At 39.9% G+C, this 15,476-nt stretch overlaps 2 protein-coding genes and 1 non-coding gene across 4 annotated transcripts in view; 2 read left to right on the top strand and 1 right to left on the bottom strand.

Annotated features, from left to right (window-relative positions):
* Window positions 1-4,416, top strand: part of DARS2 (aspartyl-tRNA synthetase 2, mitochondrial) — a 44,374-nt gene extending 39,958 nt beyond the window's left edge. For both annotated transcript variants that reach the window (XM_072648584.1, XM_072648583.1), the window contains 4 exons: window positions 1,249-1,467; window positions 1,698-1,808; window positions 2,378-2,453; window positions 2,952-4,416. In XM_072648584.1, coding sequence (XP_072504685.1) covers window positions 1,249-1,467; window positions 1,698-1,808; window positions 2,378-2,453; window positions 2,952-3,199 — 654 coding nt within the window. In that variant the 3' untranslated portion in view covers window positions 3,200-4,416. The remainder of the gene's footprint in view (window positions 1-1,248; window positions 1,468-1,697; window positions 1,809-2,377; window positions 2,454-2,951) is intronic.
* Window positions 4,417-7,076: 2,660 nt separating this feature from the next.
* On the top strand, window positions 7,077-15,229 carry LOC140529730 (heme-binding protein 2-like). Its single transcript, XM_072648592.1, has 6 exons — window positions 7,077-7,516; window positions 11,801-11,885; window positions 12,516-12,651; window positions 13,502-13,667; window positions 13,838-14,030; window positions 14,353-15,229. The coding sequence occupies exons 1-6, from the start codon at window positions 7,404-7,406 to the stop codon at window positions 14,395-14,397; spliced, it is 738 nt and encodes a 245-aa protein (XP_072504693.1). The 5' UTR covers window positions 7,077-7,403; the 3' UTR covers window positions 14,398-15,229.
* LOC140530625 (small nucleolar RNA SNORD47) lies at window positions 15,192-15,271 on the bottom strand. The gene has a single exon (XR_011976053.1). It is a non-coding gene; the product is annotated as a small nucleolar RNA SNORD47 (small nucleolar RNA).
* Between the last annotated feature and the right edge of the window lie 205 nt (window positions 15,272-15,476).

The raw sequence follows: 15,476 nt of genomic DNA, 5'->3' as shown, positions 1-15,476 counted from the left end.
GTTTTCAAGGACAGTAGGTTCTAGATTTTATTGTAAATAATAAAGGCTTCCCCTCCTATGATCCTGAGCTCTAGTTAGTGAGGGTTCTACCTTCTCTTGCCCAGTGTCAGACCCACTGGGCTACTTCCCAGCCTCTCCAAGTCATACTGCCTGTTCCTCACCCAACCCAGAACAGGAACCCCCAACATTCCCACCCCACCCTATGACCCTGACTGAGCTCTGGTGGCTGAGCCTGCCTTGTTTTGCCCAGGCTCATGCTTACGTCATTATGCAGTGACATAATAGTCTTCCTGCTCCCATCCTCTCCTTCCCCTCCAAGGCTAGCTCTGAGCATCACAGTCAGATCAACACTAGCATTCCTGGAAAGGACACATTAGTCATTTACTGTTATTTCCTCTCACTTCCTTGTCCAAAGCACTCCACCGTGGACATCTCTCCCCTGTTGGTGTTGTCTTCTCCTATTAGAGTGCAAATTCCTTTGAGGACTTAGCACCTAGATTAATGTTTTTTCATTCTTTCCTTGTACATATCTGTTCCAACATTATTGTCTTCAAATGCTGTACCTCCATTTACCGTGGTGTCTCCCTTATCAGTAGGACCCTACTTATGGAAAACCTTTACTCCTGGCAGACTTTCCTTTTACTTTTCATTAGGCTTAATGAAGTTCACCAACAGAGAACATAGTAAAAACCAAGTGGTGGGCCTGAGGCTGTTTCCAGAACTGGATGTCAGGCTGTCATAATGGCACGTAGCTTTGATGTAGCTCTCATTTGCCAAAAAGTCACTGAGGTGCTTATCACTTGTTGGTGACTTGAGATCTCTCATCCCATGGCAGCAGGTATGTTTAGAATAATATGGAGGCAGTAACATCAAGACACACTTATTGGGGGAGAGGCGTGTGCATGTGATGCCAGCACCAGTCACAGAAAGTAAAAAGTATTTATCTAATACCCTTCACTTCTTCTGTTAGGAAATGTAGTTTGTTTTTCCCTCTGAGAATGAAGCCTCAAGAAGGAGCATGAATAAAGCCAACAGAATCACCCTTGGAAATAAGTGGAAAAATGGGTACTGACTTACTGCCTTTTCATCCAAGAAAACACTTGTTAACTGATAGCTCATAATTTGTCAGACAGTTCTCTATAAATTCCAAGGACTATCAGTAGACCCCTAGGTGCCAAGCCCCTCCATTCAATCTGAGTGCCAGTTAACTGGGTTTCCCTCTACTTATTCTCTCCCTGTCATTGGCAGTGTTCTTTATTAGGAAAATTACGCCTGGAATGTGCTGACCTTCTGGAGGCCAGAGGAGTTGTGCTTCGTGACCCAGCTGTGTTCCACTTCCTTTGGGTGGTAGAATTTCCACTCTTCCTTCCTAAGGAGGAGGATCCCACAGAACTAGAGTCAGCCCATCATCCATTTACTGCTCCTCACCCCAGCGACATCCACCTCCTCTACACTGAGCCAGAAAAGGTACCATTTTCTGTACTTACAAATGAAAAAAGAGAGAAGTCAAGACAGAAAACTTTAAATTCTGCATCAGTCTTCAATACTGACTTTCACTGGTAGCAATTAAAAAAATCAAACTGTTCCACACTTTGCCTGTTTTGAGTCAATAATTAGCAAAATAGCGTCTACTTATAGAACTCAGTTGAGACAGCGCAACGGTCTTTTATTATATGAAAATCCCACTTCTTTTCTAGGTTCGAAGCCAACATTATGATTTAGTGCTGAATGGCAGTGAGATAGGGGGTGGCTCTATCCGAATTCACAATGCAGAGCAGCAACAGTACGTCCTGGAAACAGTGTTAAAGGTAACCTACCCCTTTGGATTCCTCTGCTACCATGCATGCAACATCCTGGCATTTGATAAAGTCTATTTTAATCTAAGTAAGCCAATGTCATTTTATATTACAAAGTTAACTTTACAGTCTGCTGTTACAGCTTTGATAGTCCCGTGTCAAGCTTGAAACGTTGCTCATAAATACAGAGCATTTAGAATGTGGATCTTGAAATGACGGTGTAAAGACTTAGAGGGAGAAGAATTGAGAGCTTTCATATCACTCATTATGTAGCCTTAAATTGAATTTTCAATATGGCAGATCTCTAGGATTTAAAGCATAGGAAATAGAAGGTGGTATCCAGAATATAAGCCAGTACTCTGGAATTAGGGTTATTAGAAAATATAGAGCAGATTTAAGGAAGAAAGGCTTGAGGAGATCTAGAATTATGTCCTCGAAAGAGGGGAATCTTATTGGCAATTGAGGTAAGAAGTGAATATAAGATATATGGAATTTCTAGGCTTCTATAAATATTAGCTTCCCCAGAAGCAGAAAGGGAAAGCCTGTGCAGCTTTAACACTGTTGTCTTTTTGGAATTACAGGAGGATGTTAAACTGCTCTCTCACCTACTTCAGGCTTTAGATTTCGGGGCACCCCCTCATGGAGGAATTGCTTTAGGTAAGTGCATAAAAATCATTCCTTTCACCTTAAAAACAATGTGCTGGTTACCTTCCTTTTGCAAGCACTACTTGTCTCTCTTACCTTATCAAGCAAGAAGAAAGACAAATTTCAGACAGCCCAGCTAGACTGTAAATATCCCAAGAAGTCTGTTTTCTTTCACACTTAATGTTACCTAGTAATATGTTACTGCCCAGTCCACAGAGGGTCATCTGGAAATTCTCAGAAAAACTTTGTTATTCAATATAATAGCTTTTGAATATCGATCCTGAATACTGCTCTAGAATGAGAGTGTAGAAAAAAAGAATATAGTCTCAAAAAGAAAAAATGTTCCTACCAATTGATTCATGAGCCAACTGAAACCTTTCAGGTAATCCAGTAAATTATATTTGACTCCTTCAAATCTAGAAAATTATCTAGAATTTGGATAGAAAGCTGCCTGTCCCTTAACCCCAAGTCACATGGCTTTTATTACGTAACATTAAGTTTCACTTACAGGGCTAGACAGACTTGTGTGCCTTGTCACTGGAGCACCAAGCATAAGAGATGTCATTGCCTTTCCAAAGTCCTTCCGGGGACATGACCTGATGAGCAATGCCCCAGACTATGTGTCTTCTGAAGATATAGAGCCCTACCATATCCAGGTCAAGAGACCAGAAGTCACAGACAGAAAAGATATCAAGTCTGTCATCTGTGAAACGGAGTCTTCACAACAGCTGGTCCTTCCAAGCCGTGCTAAGACTTAGAACCTCTTGGGGAAATTGTCTTTGGGCCAAACTTCTGAGATTTCGGAAAGAAGAAAGTCTACCAAGTCCCCAGATAACCAATGAAGATGAAGTGAAGCGCATGGAAGATGTCTCTTTTTCTCTCGGTAATAGAGCACATCAGGTGTCACAGACTGAAAGAGGCTGTGCCCATCAGACATTGAGGGTCAGTGAGAAAGGCTCCTTTCAGATCAGCCAGGACTTTGTGCCCACTAATCATGGATGTCCAGTGTATCCAGTGACTACCCCCCATGCATCCCTTAGAGCAAAAATGATCAAAATTGTGTCAAGATGGAAAATGCTTGTAGTCACTGAGACTGTAGGGTCAGAACAGTGTGGTTTTATTATCACCCTGGTAGAACTGGCTGAATTGTAACATTTCACTCTCAGTGTGGAGAAAGACTGAGCACCGGGCAAGAAGTTAGTTGGGGGGCCCAGCTCTAGGTCCAGGTGCCCCAGGGTCATCTCATCTCTCTCAGCCTCGGTTTCTTTATCTTCAAACTAATCGTGATACCACTTACTCCCCTACCTCACAAGGTGGTTATGAGGATGAAATAAGATAATGCCCACTGAAAAATTAAAGTGCTATGCATCTTTTGGTTTCTCTTTTTAACTATATACGTAGAGGCAGCTAATCAGTTGTATATTATGACTAATGCCCTAGCAAAGACTAATATCAACAAATTTGTAAATCAGCAGTTTATATTGTTTTAAAGAATAATTCTTGAATCATTAAATGTGATTTTTTTTGCCCTGATTAGAAGTATCAGCTATGACAGTACTAATTAAGATGTGTGTGACACAGGTGCTAACTGCCACACTACCTGTGCCTTCTAGGATCAGGACTTGTGGCACTCATCTACAATTCCTCAGTTACTGACCTCAGGAGATTATTGTGAGGAAAACATTTCATGGCCTATAAAATAGCATTATATAAATGGGACCTTCATGGTACTAATAAAACAGAAGAAAATTGGTTCAATTAATTCAAGATTAGCATTGACAATAGAAATACAAACAAGAATATGATTAATTAGACTTCCCTTAAATTGAACAATATGCATTTGGTCCAGAATTTTAAAATAGCTTGATATAAATGGCTATTTTTCATTAGGTTACAGGTGAGAGATAGAAATCTTGGGCCTTTGACATAGTCAGCTAAAAAATAATTTTTTGTGAATAAAATTTGTCTTCAATTATGTTTTGAGTTGTACATAACATGGATGAGATGTGCTATAGAAGAGTTGGCTAACTAGTAGATGGTGTTTTCCCCTCAAGTTTGTCTTGCCAACGGTGTCTTACTTTACTTTGGTGGGCACTTGGTGACCGGAAAATTTGTAATGGGAAGATTTCCATGGTGACATAAAAGGTACTTGTGTTTTCCTGCTCTGTACTAACTGAAGGTTTTTCTGAAGTGAACAGAAACCTTCATTAGGCAAAACAGTCCCATTTTTTCCAGCTGCCTCTCTTCCATCCACCTGTAATCACTCACTTCCTGATATTATTAAATATATTGACCATGCCTGCTACACACTGACAAAAAACTCAAATTTGGTATCATAAATACATCGGCATGCCATCATCACAAAGAGGTCAACATTAGATCCCAGAAAATTTAGTCACATTGCCTGAGTCCTTTTCATGTGTACCCAAAAAATGCTTATTCTGAAGTTCAGTAATATTCTACTATTTTTAAATCTTGGAGTTTTTGTTTTTTGAACTAGAACTATGATTCTGCAGATACAGAAAGGACCTCGCCCCTCCCGCCCAACACACACACACACACACACACACACACGCATGCATGCACGCACCTGCGCAGGTGCTCCAAGGAGACAGTGAGAAGTTAAATAGCTTGCCAGCAAGTCTTTCTGCCTACCACATCCAGCTATCTTTAGTTAGTCATTTAAAGCTAAGTATCCACTGGCAGTTTAACTTTTAAGATGTCCTAGGGCAATTTTAAGAATAGGGTATAGTGGGAAATCTCTCTTTTTAAATTCACTTTTATTTGGTTATCAGTTTTACATTCTTTCCCTTCCCTCAACCTCTTCTTGCCATTGAGAAGGCAAGAAAAGTAAAACCCATTACAAATATGTATAGTTATGCAAAACAAATTCCTGCAGTAGCTATATTCAGAAAAAAGGAAGAGAAGAAAACATACTTCCACTGGCACTTTTGCACCCACAGTCTGTCTGGAGGTGGACGGCATTTGCCTATGAATCCTTTGGAATTGTAGTTATCATTGTGTTGAACAGTTACTAGGTCTTTTCCAATATTATTGTTATTGTATGAATTGTTCTCCTGGTTCTGCTCACTTCACTTTGCATCAGTTCATGTACTTCTTCCCAGGTTTTTCTGAAACCATCCCCTTCATCATTTGTTATTGCACAGCAGTGTTCCATCCCATTCATATACCATACCTTGTTTGACCGTTTCCCAATGGATGGGCTTCTCTTCAGTTTCCAATTCTTGGCCACCACAAAAAGAGCTGCTATAAAAATTTTTGTACATATGTGTCCTTTCCCTCTTTGATTTCTTTAGGGTATGAACCAACTAGAGGTATGCCTTGGTCATGGGCATGTACAGTTTAATAGCTTTTGAGGAATTTGGGAATGTTTAAACTAATTTCAGATTGAAGCCAAAATTTTCATTTCCAGCCAAAACCCTGAGAAATAACTGTATAACATACATGCTTCAAAGTGGGGTAGAAGGGGAGGAGAAGGGTGTTCCCCCACCACATCTTAGGGAGAACAGTGGTGGCCATTGTCCTGCAGTGATCCTCGTCCTGTGAACAATTTCTCCTTGTTGTCATCTGATACTTCTGTTCCCATGTCTGATGGATTCATTTTATGCCCTTATGCTTTAGAAACAATGGTCCTATGCAACTGATTTGTTTACTCCAAGAATTTCCCTTCCCTTCTTTTTAAAGTTTAGGTCTTTCTGTATTAATTAATAGAGCCCTTTCTACCAATATTTTTTAAGTATGGGTCATTCTAAGATTGGCTGGCCCTATACTTTTTCCTTACTTCCAAGGAAAGGGATTGGCAGATGATGAGCAGGGTGATCACACAGTACTTAAATTTCTCTACAGAAATTGATCCTCCTCTCTAACAGAAAGTTGGCCTCTGTGTTGGCTGTAAAATTCTTTCAGGCACATCTGTTAAAATATCATTTCCCATTTAATAGTTTCCTACATCCTCTTCTCACTAGAACTCATCACTTCCTTTAGCTAGAGGTCCTTGGCCTCCAGCTAATAGTGCCTAGATTAATAATATTACTTATATTTGTACGAAACTTTAAATTTCATCTCCTTCGAGCCTCACAGCAACTCTACAAAGTGTCACTACACAAGGTGTCCATAATCACATTTTACAATTAAGAAATGGACTTAGAGAAGTTAAGTGACTGTCCTAGGGTCACAGGGCTGGTGTCAGAAGCAGGATTTGGAACTAGGTTAGCACTTCACAAAGGCCACCCACACTGCCTTATCCCAAATCCCATGATTTTTTCTTATAGGCAGGGTTCAGGTTATTACAGTACAAACAGCAAATGACCTTTTTCTCATGCATGCCAATGCTGCCCCTTAGAGTTTTTCTCTTAATATTTTTATTATGAATTTAATAAACTTTTCTGTATAAGAACAACAGAAAAGAGGATTGCATAAGAAATTGAGCTTCTGTTTAAGTAAATACAGTTTCACATGATAGTAACAAAATTCCCCTTCTCTCCAATGTCTCTTTCTGAACTTCCTTTTGCCCCTTTCTATGTCTTTTCAGTGTCTCTTTGATACTCTTTTTTTGCATCGTTATCACTCCTCCCCCGAATAGCTGTCCCTTCACTAACACATGTGTAAAAACCAAACAATCAACACACTGGCTTTGTCTGCTTTCAACTGTGTGGGGTGTTCAAGGAGGATTAGCCCATTTCAGGGCTGCTCATCCACTTTTGGTGTCCCTCTGTTACTCAACTCTCACCTGTGGATCCAAGAAGCTGTGGCCATCCAAGGTCATCGGCTGCATCCTAAGCCATTGCCAGTAGACTTGACTTTTGTTCTGCCCCTGGATTTCAGTGACTCTGGAAGAAAGAGTGAGGCTGATGACTTTGTGCAACTCTGCCTCACAAATACAATTCACAAGCATGTCAAGACATCGTTCATGATATCATTGGTCCACTTAAAAATCAAAGAATGAACAACAACAGCCATTACCTCTGCCAAGAACTGAGAAACATGCTACATCATCAGTCTCCTCAAATCATGATTCGTCCCTGTGTCAGAGTTCTGAAGTTGTTTTCATTATTGTAAGTGTCACGTAAATTGGTTTTTTGTTTTTGCCTACTTCACTCTAAATCTATTCAGGCCTTCTCAGGTTTCTCTGAAGCTGCCATTTGTCATTTCTTATGGAAAAATAACGTTCCATTGCAGCCCCTTTCAGCCCTAAATCCTGTGATATACTGATATGTTGGTTCAGCCAGTTTCCAGTTGATGGATATCTACTTAGTTTCCCATTCCTTGCTACAACCATACACACAAAAAATTGCTGCTATAAATGTTTTTTACACATGGGTCTTTTATGATTTTTCTCTTTCCTCCTCTAGCAGCTGCTTTCATGATAGCTATTTGGACCCACCCCTAGCCCCAGTCTGTCAAGTCAAGCTTATCTCTCTGACCCTCAGTTTCCTCATCTCTAAAATGAAAGGATTGTACTAGATGACTAAGCCAAGTGACTTGCCTAAGGTAATACATCTATTTTAGATATGTTAACCCAAATTTGCCTGAATTAAAAGCTCAGAGGATGAAAGCACTTAGGTGAGGTCACATTGCAAATAAAAATTAAAATTTTCTTCAGCATACATTTTTTCAGACAACTGGTATGTTTGCTGGAATCAGATGCATCGTTATTGTACTGTCAATCAGTATGGGAAAGGCATCTTATAAATGTTTACAGACTAATAAAAGGTTTTGAGTCTATGCATTGTAGCTTTAGTCATTTCTAAATTATAGCCTAAAATTCTGAAGTCATGCATATCATATAATGGTCCTGAATCAACTAGGTGTAAACCATGGAATTGGAATGTCTTTCTCTTAAAGCGACCCTGAGGCCTCTGTTTACTTTATATTTTGGCTTTAAGGGTATTTATACCTCACTAGCTTATTCCTGAAAATCAGTCCACGCTTAGTAAATAGTGATTATACTTTTATTGAATTTAGGCTAGGATAGAGCAATGGGCTTGGAGTCAGGCAAACGAGTTCAAATTCAGCCTCACACTTACTACCCTGGGCCAATCTCTTAACCTCTGTTTTACCTCAACTTCCTCAGCTATAAAATGGGGATAATAACAGCACCTACCTTGCAAAGTTGTTGTGAAGATCAAAGGAGAAAATATTTGTAAAAAGTACCGAACGCAGAGCAGCTAGGTGACACAGTGGATAGATCGCTGGCCCTGGAGTCAGGAGGACCATCAGTTCCAATTGTTCAAATCCAGCCTCAGATACTTACTAGCTGTGTGACCCTGGGCAAGTCATTTAACTCCAATTGTCTTCCCCACCCCACCCCCAAAAAAAGGCACTTAGTGCCTGGCATGTAGTAGAAGCCATGTAAATGCATATTCTCTTCCCCTTTTAGAGTTAAGTAGCTCCTGTAGAGCCAGTCAAACTGAAGAATTCTTAGTCCAGATTCCTGTCTCAAGTCTTTTTTATTTTTTGGATCAACCTAATGTAAACCTTTATTAATCCAGACCCTGTGATTTCATTGGTACGGGAGCACACCCAAGAGGAAACTCCACCAACTACAGCAAGTTTAGCCATAGAAAGTTGTCTGGGTCACCGTGAAAAGGTGAACCCTAGGAGCTGGTCCTTTTAAAGACAAGTATCATCTATATCCCAATGAGCAAACTTCCCTTGGAGGCCAAAAGAAGCTATCTTATGTAAATACCAGCCTTCTGAATCTTGATGCTTGAGAACAGCCACACATCAATCCTTTCTTTGTGCTCCTCTTACTGTCCTGGGCAATAGGCTTTGTTTCAGGCTCCGTGAATGAAACAGATGGTATACCAACCCCAGAGTGGCCATATGTGGGTACTGGTGCTTAAAATGCTTTGCTTCTTATAACAGTTTGCACCAATAGAAAAATGGAAGGAGTGTCCTAGTCTTACAACAGTGACATAAGTGTTCTCACACACACTGGAACACGTACATCTGGGTATATCTTTGCACTTTGGAAAACAGGGACCAGGGAGCTTGTGTTTTCAGATGTGAGTATTTACAATTCCTTAATCTCTTTCGTGTTCTAGGAATTGGGACGTGTATGGGAGGGGGAGGAAAGAAAGGAATAAAAGGGAAAGGCCTCTTGCAGTCATGGCACAGTACAAGATTTTTTTTTAAAGATTTAATTCTGGAAATTGTTTGAAAACTGTTACCAAATTGTTGGTTAATAACTCAAACATTATAAAATAGGCCAAATAAATTAGACTGTTGATCAGCTTCCATCTCCTCTGATGAGTGAATTGAAATAAGTATTAACACTGAGACTGTAAGAGTAAAGCTCCTCACCTAGTCAGCTGTCTTTCTTGTTCTGTCTAGTAATTGAGTTGATTTCTTGCTATGGGTAAGAACCATCATAGCAACGAAAGGAGTAAATAAATCCTGTCGGTCTAGTGCCACTCTCAGTTTTTACATGAACTTGAGCAAAGCACTTCATCTCTTTAGGCTTCAATGTCTTCATTTGTAAAAAGAAATTGAGTGAGATGACCCAGCTCTGAGTGCCCTTTTCCATCTTTTGACCTCTGATCCCATGAATTTTCACCTCATTATTGCATCCTTTGATTTTCACAATAGCCTTGCATATTCGACAGGTAAGATAGAGTACTGAAAATAGTGATAGGGATCCTACCAAACATACTCCTCCTGTGCCATCTTCTCTCAAACATTAGTGTTCCCCATCTCTTCTCCTTTAACCTGGCAGTCCACAGGCCAGTCAACTTCCCCTGGCAGGGGAGCTCGGCCTACCTGTTGTCCCTCAGCCATTCCACTGACACTGCAGTGTCCAAACTCTCCAGTCTATTGGAAGAGACTTCATAAACAGCTAACAGTGGCTGCCAAACATGACTTGACTCAATATTTCCATGTGTGGTTTAAAACAGGGAGAGAAGAGTAGAAGTTATTACAAGATGGTATTTGGGTTTGTTTGTTTTTAAGTGACCAATGTTCCTTTCTACAACAGCTGTATCATACTGCTGCTGCTACTCTGTGGCCAACTAAGATATAATCAGTATCTCTGAAGTCCTTTCTAACTGTATGTATGTCTTTGGTTAAAAATTTTTTATGGATTCTTTTCATTTTTACATCATTTCTGAATATAAATCTCCTCTGTCTCTCACACACACACACACACACACACACACACACACACACACACACACGCACACGTCTCCCTTGTAAACAAGAAAAAGTTGAGCTAAACCACCACAAAGGTGACCCCATCTGATATATGCCACATTCCATCTTCAAAGTCCCTTCTCATGTCTTTTTCAAATGAAATTTATCAAGCTAATTTTTCCCTGCCCTATACTTATGTCATTCATATACAATGCAGGGTTGACATTTTACAAGTTGTACCAAAAATTTTAATGCAGTTATAGGCTTTTAGTTTCAGCCCACAGTCCCAATCTATTAAAAAATCATTTTAAGTTTTGATTGTGCTCCCAAAAATATTACCTCTTGAGCTTTGGAGTAACTGCAAATTTGATACTATACTAAAGTACTATACCGGCATTTGTATAGTACTTTCAGATTTGCAAAGTGCTTTACAAATATATTTTTATCCTCACAACCCTGGGACATAGTTGCTGTTATTATCCCCATTTTACACATGAGGAAACTGAGGCAGAGGTTAAGAGACTTGCCCAGAGTCACATGGGTCTTCAGGACTCTTGTCCATCTGCTCCATCTGCTAAGCCAAAAAGTTAGCTACCTGAAGCTGTTAAACTGCTCATCAGTATTATCCTCCAAATCATGTTTCCTTATGTTCAAGGATATCCTGAGATTTCCAAATGTCAAGTGTTCCCTACTTACTAGTGTAGCAACTCTACTAAATGTGGACATGTTGGGGATGACTTTTCTTAGCAAACCCATTCTAGCTCCAAGCAATCACCTCTTTCTTCTCCATGGGCTCACAAATCATCTGCTTAATAATCCACCTTAGAATGTTTTGTAAAGACTTTTATCAGACTATTCAGCCTATAGTCTCCAGAACTCCAGTCTTCCCATGTAAAAAAAGCTGACTTTCATCCAGATCTAACTTTTTAAAGACACTTTTCTTATGATTTCTCAGAAACTGCTAAGAGTAGTTCAGTGATGGTGATCACAACTATTCTTTTCAATGCCCTGGCCTGCAGCTCCCGTGGGTCTGTCAGAAGACTGATTTCAAGAGTAGCTTTTCTCTTGATATCCTGTCTAGTTTAAGTAATAAAGTAGATAGAAGACAGAAAAAACAAAATTCTACAAAACGTGCCCCTATACCAGTTCCTGGAAGTCAGACCTTTTTCTCTTTCAGCTGACTCCATTTAGGCCTCTCTTTCCTTTAGTGCGGACATCATGATCAGATCCCTAAAAAAGATGTTGCTGTCCCAGAACTTGGAGTCACCTAAATGGAGCCCAGCAGAGGTTGCGGTAAATACTGCCAGAATTTGGGGTGGAGATAATTGTGGTGGGAAGTGAAATGAGATTTATTATAGGAGATTTCTGCATAAATGGAACCAACTGAAAATGGATCCTGAGTTTGCAGTATGGTTTGACACTGGAGGGTTTTTCCTGAGACATAGTCTATGTTAAATCAAGAGGCATTTTATTAAATGCATCAAGATGGTAGGGATCCTGTGATGGATGTCAAAAACATTCAGTATTTGTCTAAACAGGTTAACTACAGACTAAGGCAAAAGTCAAGACCAGGCCTAAGCAATGGTACTATGGAGTTTGTTCCCCATTCTATATCCCTTGACAATTTTTTCAGTAGAGCATAGATGTTCTAAGACCTCACCAACAGCAGCTTCTGAAGCCAGGATTTATCAGCAATATAAGGACAAATAGAGGCTACCAACAAACTGATTAAACTGTTCATTATGGGTCCAGTTAGCTGCAGGACTAGGTTTTGTTCATGGGTCGACATAGTCTATGAGATAATTAGAGTTTGAAAGTTGAAGTTTCAGCTTTGGAAAGCTGGTATGACAAGGCCACTTCCTGAAATAAATAACAAGAAAATGGTTGTCTACCAAAGATCCTGAAAGATGGCTGTATTCCCAGGTGCCAGGATGTGAACTCCGGCGTTATGAGGCAGGCCTATGGGCCAGCACTGTGATCCAAAGTGGGAGCCAGAAGGAGGCCTTTCGTCAAGGATTCAGGAAACTCTTCCACTACATCCAGGGAGAGAATGAGACAGGTATCCAGCTATTCAAACTTCTCCCCACCACCCCCGCACCCCCCAAAACAAACTCTACCCAGAATAACGTCTTCCCTCTGGAGGTGGTATTCCTAAATCAAGAGCTGGGATCCTTAGACAAGACCAACTATGCAGAAGGCCTGAGGCTACTTTAGTTTCTATTTCCATTTGGATTACAAATAAGTGGCCTACATATCAGGTTTTGCCCTTTTTTCTTAGAATAAACTGCTACCACTGTCCAAAGGCAGGTTTTGCAGTTGATGTGATTGAAGGTGGTGACCAGTACTGAGTACCCTAACAGGTAACTGCTAAGGTCTCACGGTAATTAAGACTCTCCAACCTTTCCAGTTGACATAACCCTACAGCACCATCTAATTCAAACTAAGGCTTAATCATTGTGGAGTAGGCATCACTATGCCCTAAGTGACTGTCCTTAAATTATGGTTAAAGTACTATTTTTGGTCACATTCCAAGTCTACAAATCAGGCTAGCAGTTTCTTATAACTGTGTCCCTGATAGCTGAGGTTAATTAGTACTTTTGCAGTTTTCCTCAAAGTGACTTTTTTTAGCACTAATACAAAATACTTATGTGTATCCAAATTCCCCTAAGTAACAAAAGGTCTGTCATCAAGGTCTTTTTCCTACATAAACATACAACCCTTACTGCACTATGCTATCGTACCATAGACCACTATCTCTCCAGATACAGGCTAAGTTAGTCAAACCCCTCTATCACCTGCTTTTGAGAAACCTTTCAAGGTAGGACATCCATCAGGTGCTTCTGCAAACTAATGTCCTTTTCATGGTTTTAGCAAAATCTGTGTAGGTCACTTCAGTTTTTTCTTACCAGAGACTAAGATTGAGATGACAGTGCCAGTGACCTGCCTGGTGCAGCCTGGCACCACTGAATACAAGGTTTCCTTCTTTGTACCAACTAAGCATCAGAGTTCTCCACCACAGCCCACAGACCCGGATGTGTTCCTTGAGCAGAGGAAAGGAGCAGCCATTTTTGTCAGGTAGCTATTTGTGCTTCCACTTCAGGTGAGGTAGAGGGCCCCCTGGCATGAAGTGCAATCTATCACCATCAGGACTTCATGCTACATTGTACTACTTTCCATCAACATCATTTCCCCATAGAATGTCCATTTAAGGTTCTATGAGTTGAGACCTTTTCATTTTATTACAGGTCATTTGGAGGATTTGCTTCTGTAGAAAAATTCAGCAAAGAAGCAAAAGCTCTAGCAGATACTTTGCAGAAAGAGGGCCAATCATTTCATTCTGATTTCTACTACACTGCTGGTTACAACAGCCCTTTTACACTCTTCAACAGACATAATGAAGTATGGTATTTCAAGAAGGAAGAGCTAGAAGGGTTGTGGGTAAGGGCTTAATCTTTGTGCAGACTTTTATCATAACTTTAAACTCACCCCTCCCTTTTAAAACTCAAGGTTATGTTATAAAAAGTGGTGGCAGTTTTGGGGAGGGAGGGACAGGTAAGCCATCAGTGGTTTTATCTCCTACAGCTGGTTAAGCAAAGGAATTTCTAGGTAATCTAGTTCCTATGAATTCACTCACCTCTCAAATGTAAAGATACCTAATACATAAAGATGGTACAACTCGTATACCTAATTATGGGAAATGGGGAGGGTAAGTTAAATAAAGGCCCGAGTAGTCATTTTGTGGAAAATATTTGAGTTACAGATGGCAAAGAACTTCCTTGGAAAAATTGGCAAACTTCTAGTCTAATGGACACTATAGTGAAGAAAACCTGGGCACCAAACCAACCTCTGCCATTGACTTGCACCTTGTGAATCTGTACGTACCTGCAATTCCTTTTTATTTTCTTGTCAAATGAGTTGTAGTGTTTTTGCAAACTTAAAAGTATTCTATAAAATTCTAGCTTTATTGTTAAAGTTACCTATAAAATGTTCCAGTTACTCAAAATGACGTAAGCTCATGCAGTGAAGCTTATAAATACACTCACTTTATCTAATGTCACTTAAATGTTCTTTCCTTCCAAGTATACCTCAGTCTATAGAGTGGATGCCATGGATCATCCATCCTTCCCTTTAATGGTGCTAAGCTTTATATCTATTTGAAATTCATAGTTCTTTTAAAAAAAAAATCACAACAGCATGTAATGTATAATGTCATTTTATTAAAATTCTGTCGTGTATACTTTTAACAGCATACCGGTGTTTTGTTCCACTTCTCAGATCCTTGAAAAAGTCCTAACCTGTAAATGCAAAAAGGCTACCCTTAGTTTAAAAAAAAATAACTTAGCAGATACTTCCCTCCAATTTTGTCCTTATCAGACCTTAGAGTCTCATCACTTCATCAGTGAGAGAGTTCAAGTAAAGGATGATGTCATCATATTCTAAAAGGCAGGGGGGTAAGGGTTTATTTTGCTTCCCCCCCTCAACTTACTAGGAAACTGAAGCAGCAGTCTCATTTCTGATTCATCAGAAGTATTCCTATACGAAAAAAGGTAACATTAGCCTGCGTTTGTGAATGCCTGTAACAACATTCATTTTTGTAATAACCTCAGAATAAAAAGTGGAACGGTTTGTGGGTGAAATCATGGCTATTTCATTTGGCAGAATCATTAACATCACTGGTTAAATGAAGTTCCCACCCAAAAGATCAGCAAAATCTGGGTAAAAAAGATCTTACCTTCCCCTTCCACACTACTTTTCTTCTTCAGGTTTTTGCCAAATCTATAAAAGGATAACAAAACTTTAGAAAGTCACAACATGGAACATTTGGCCTCTTATCACAGAGAATTCCCTACTTTGTCACCTCTTCTTAGGTATGCAGCTTTCACA

The sequence above is a fragment of the Notamacropus eugenii genome, chromosome 2 (assembly GCF_028372415.1).
Source record: "Notamacropus eugenii isolate mMacEug1 chromosome 2, mMacEug1.pri_v2, whole genome shotgun sequence".
NCBI lineage: Eukaryota > Metazoa > Chordata > Mammalia > Diprotodontia > Macropodidae > Notamacropus > Notamacropus eugenii.
This window is presented reverse-complemented; position numbering and strand designations above follow the sequence as displayed.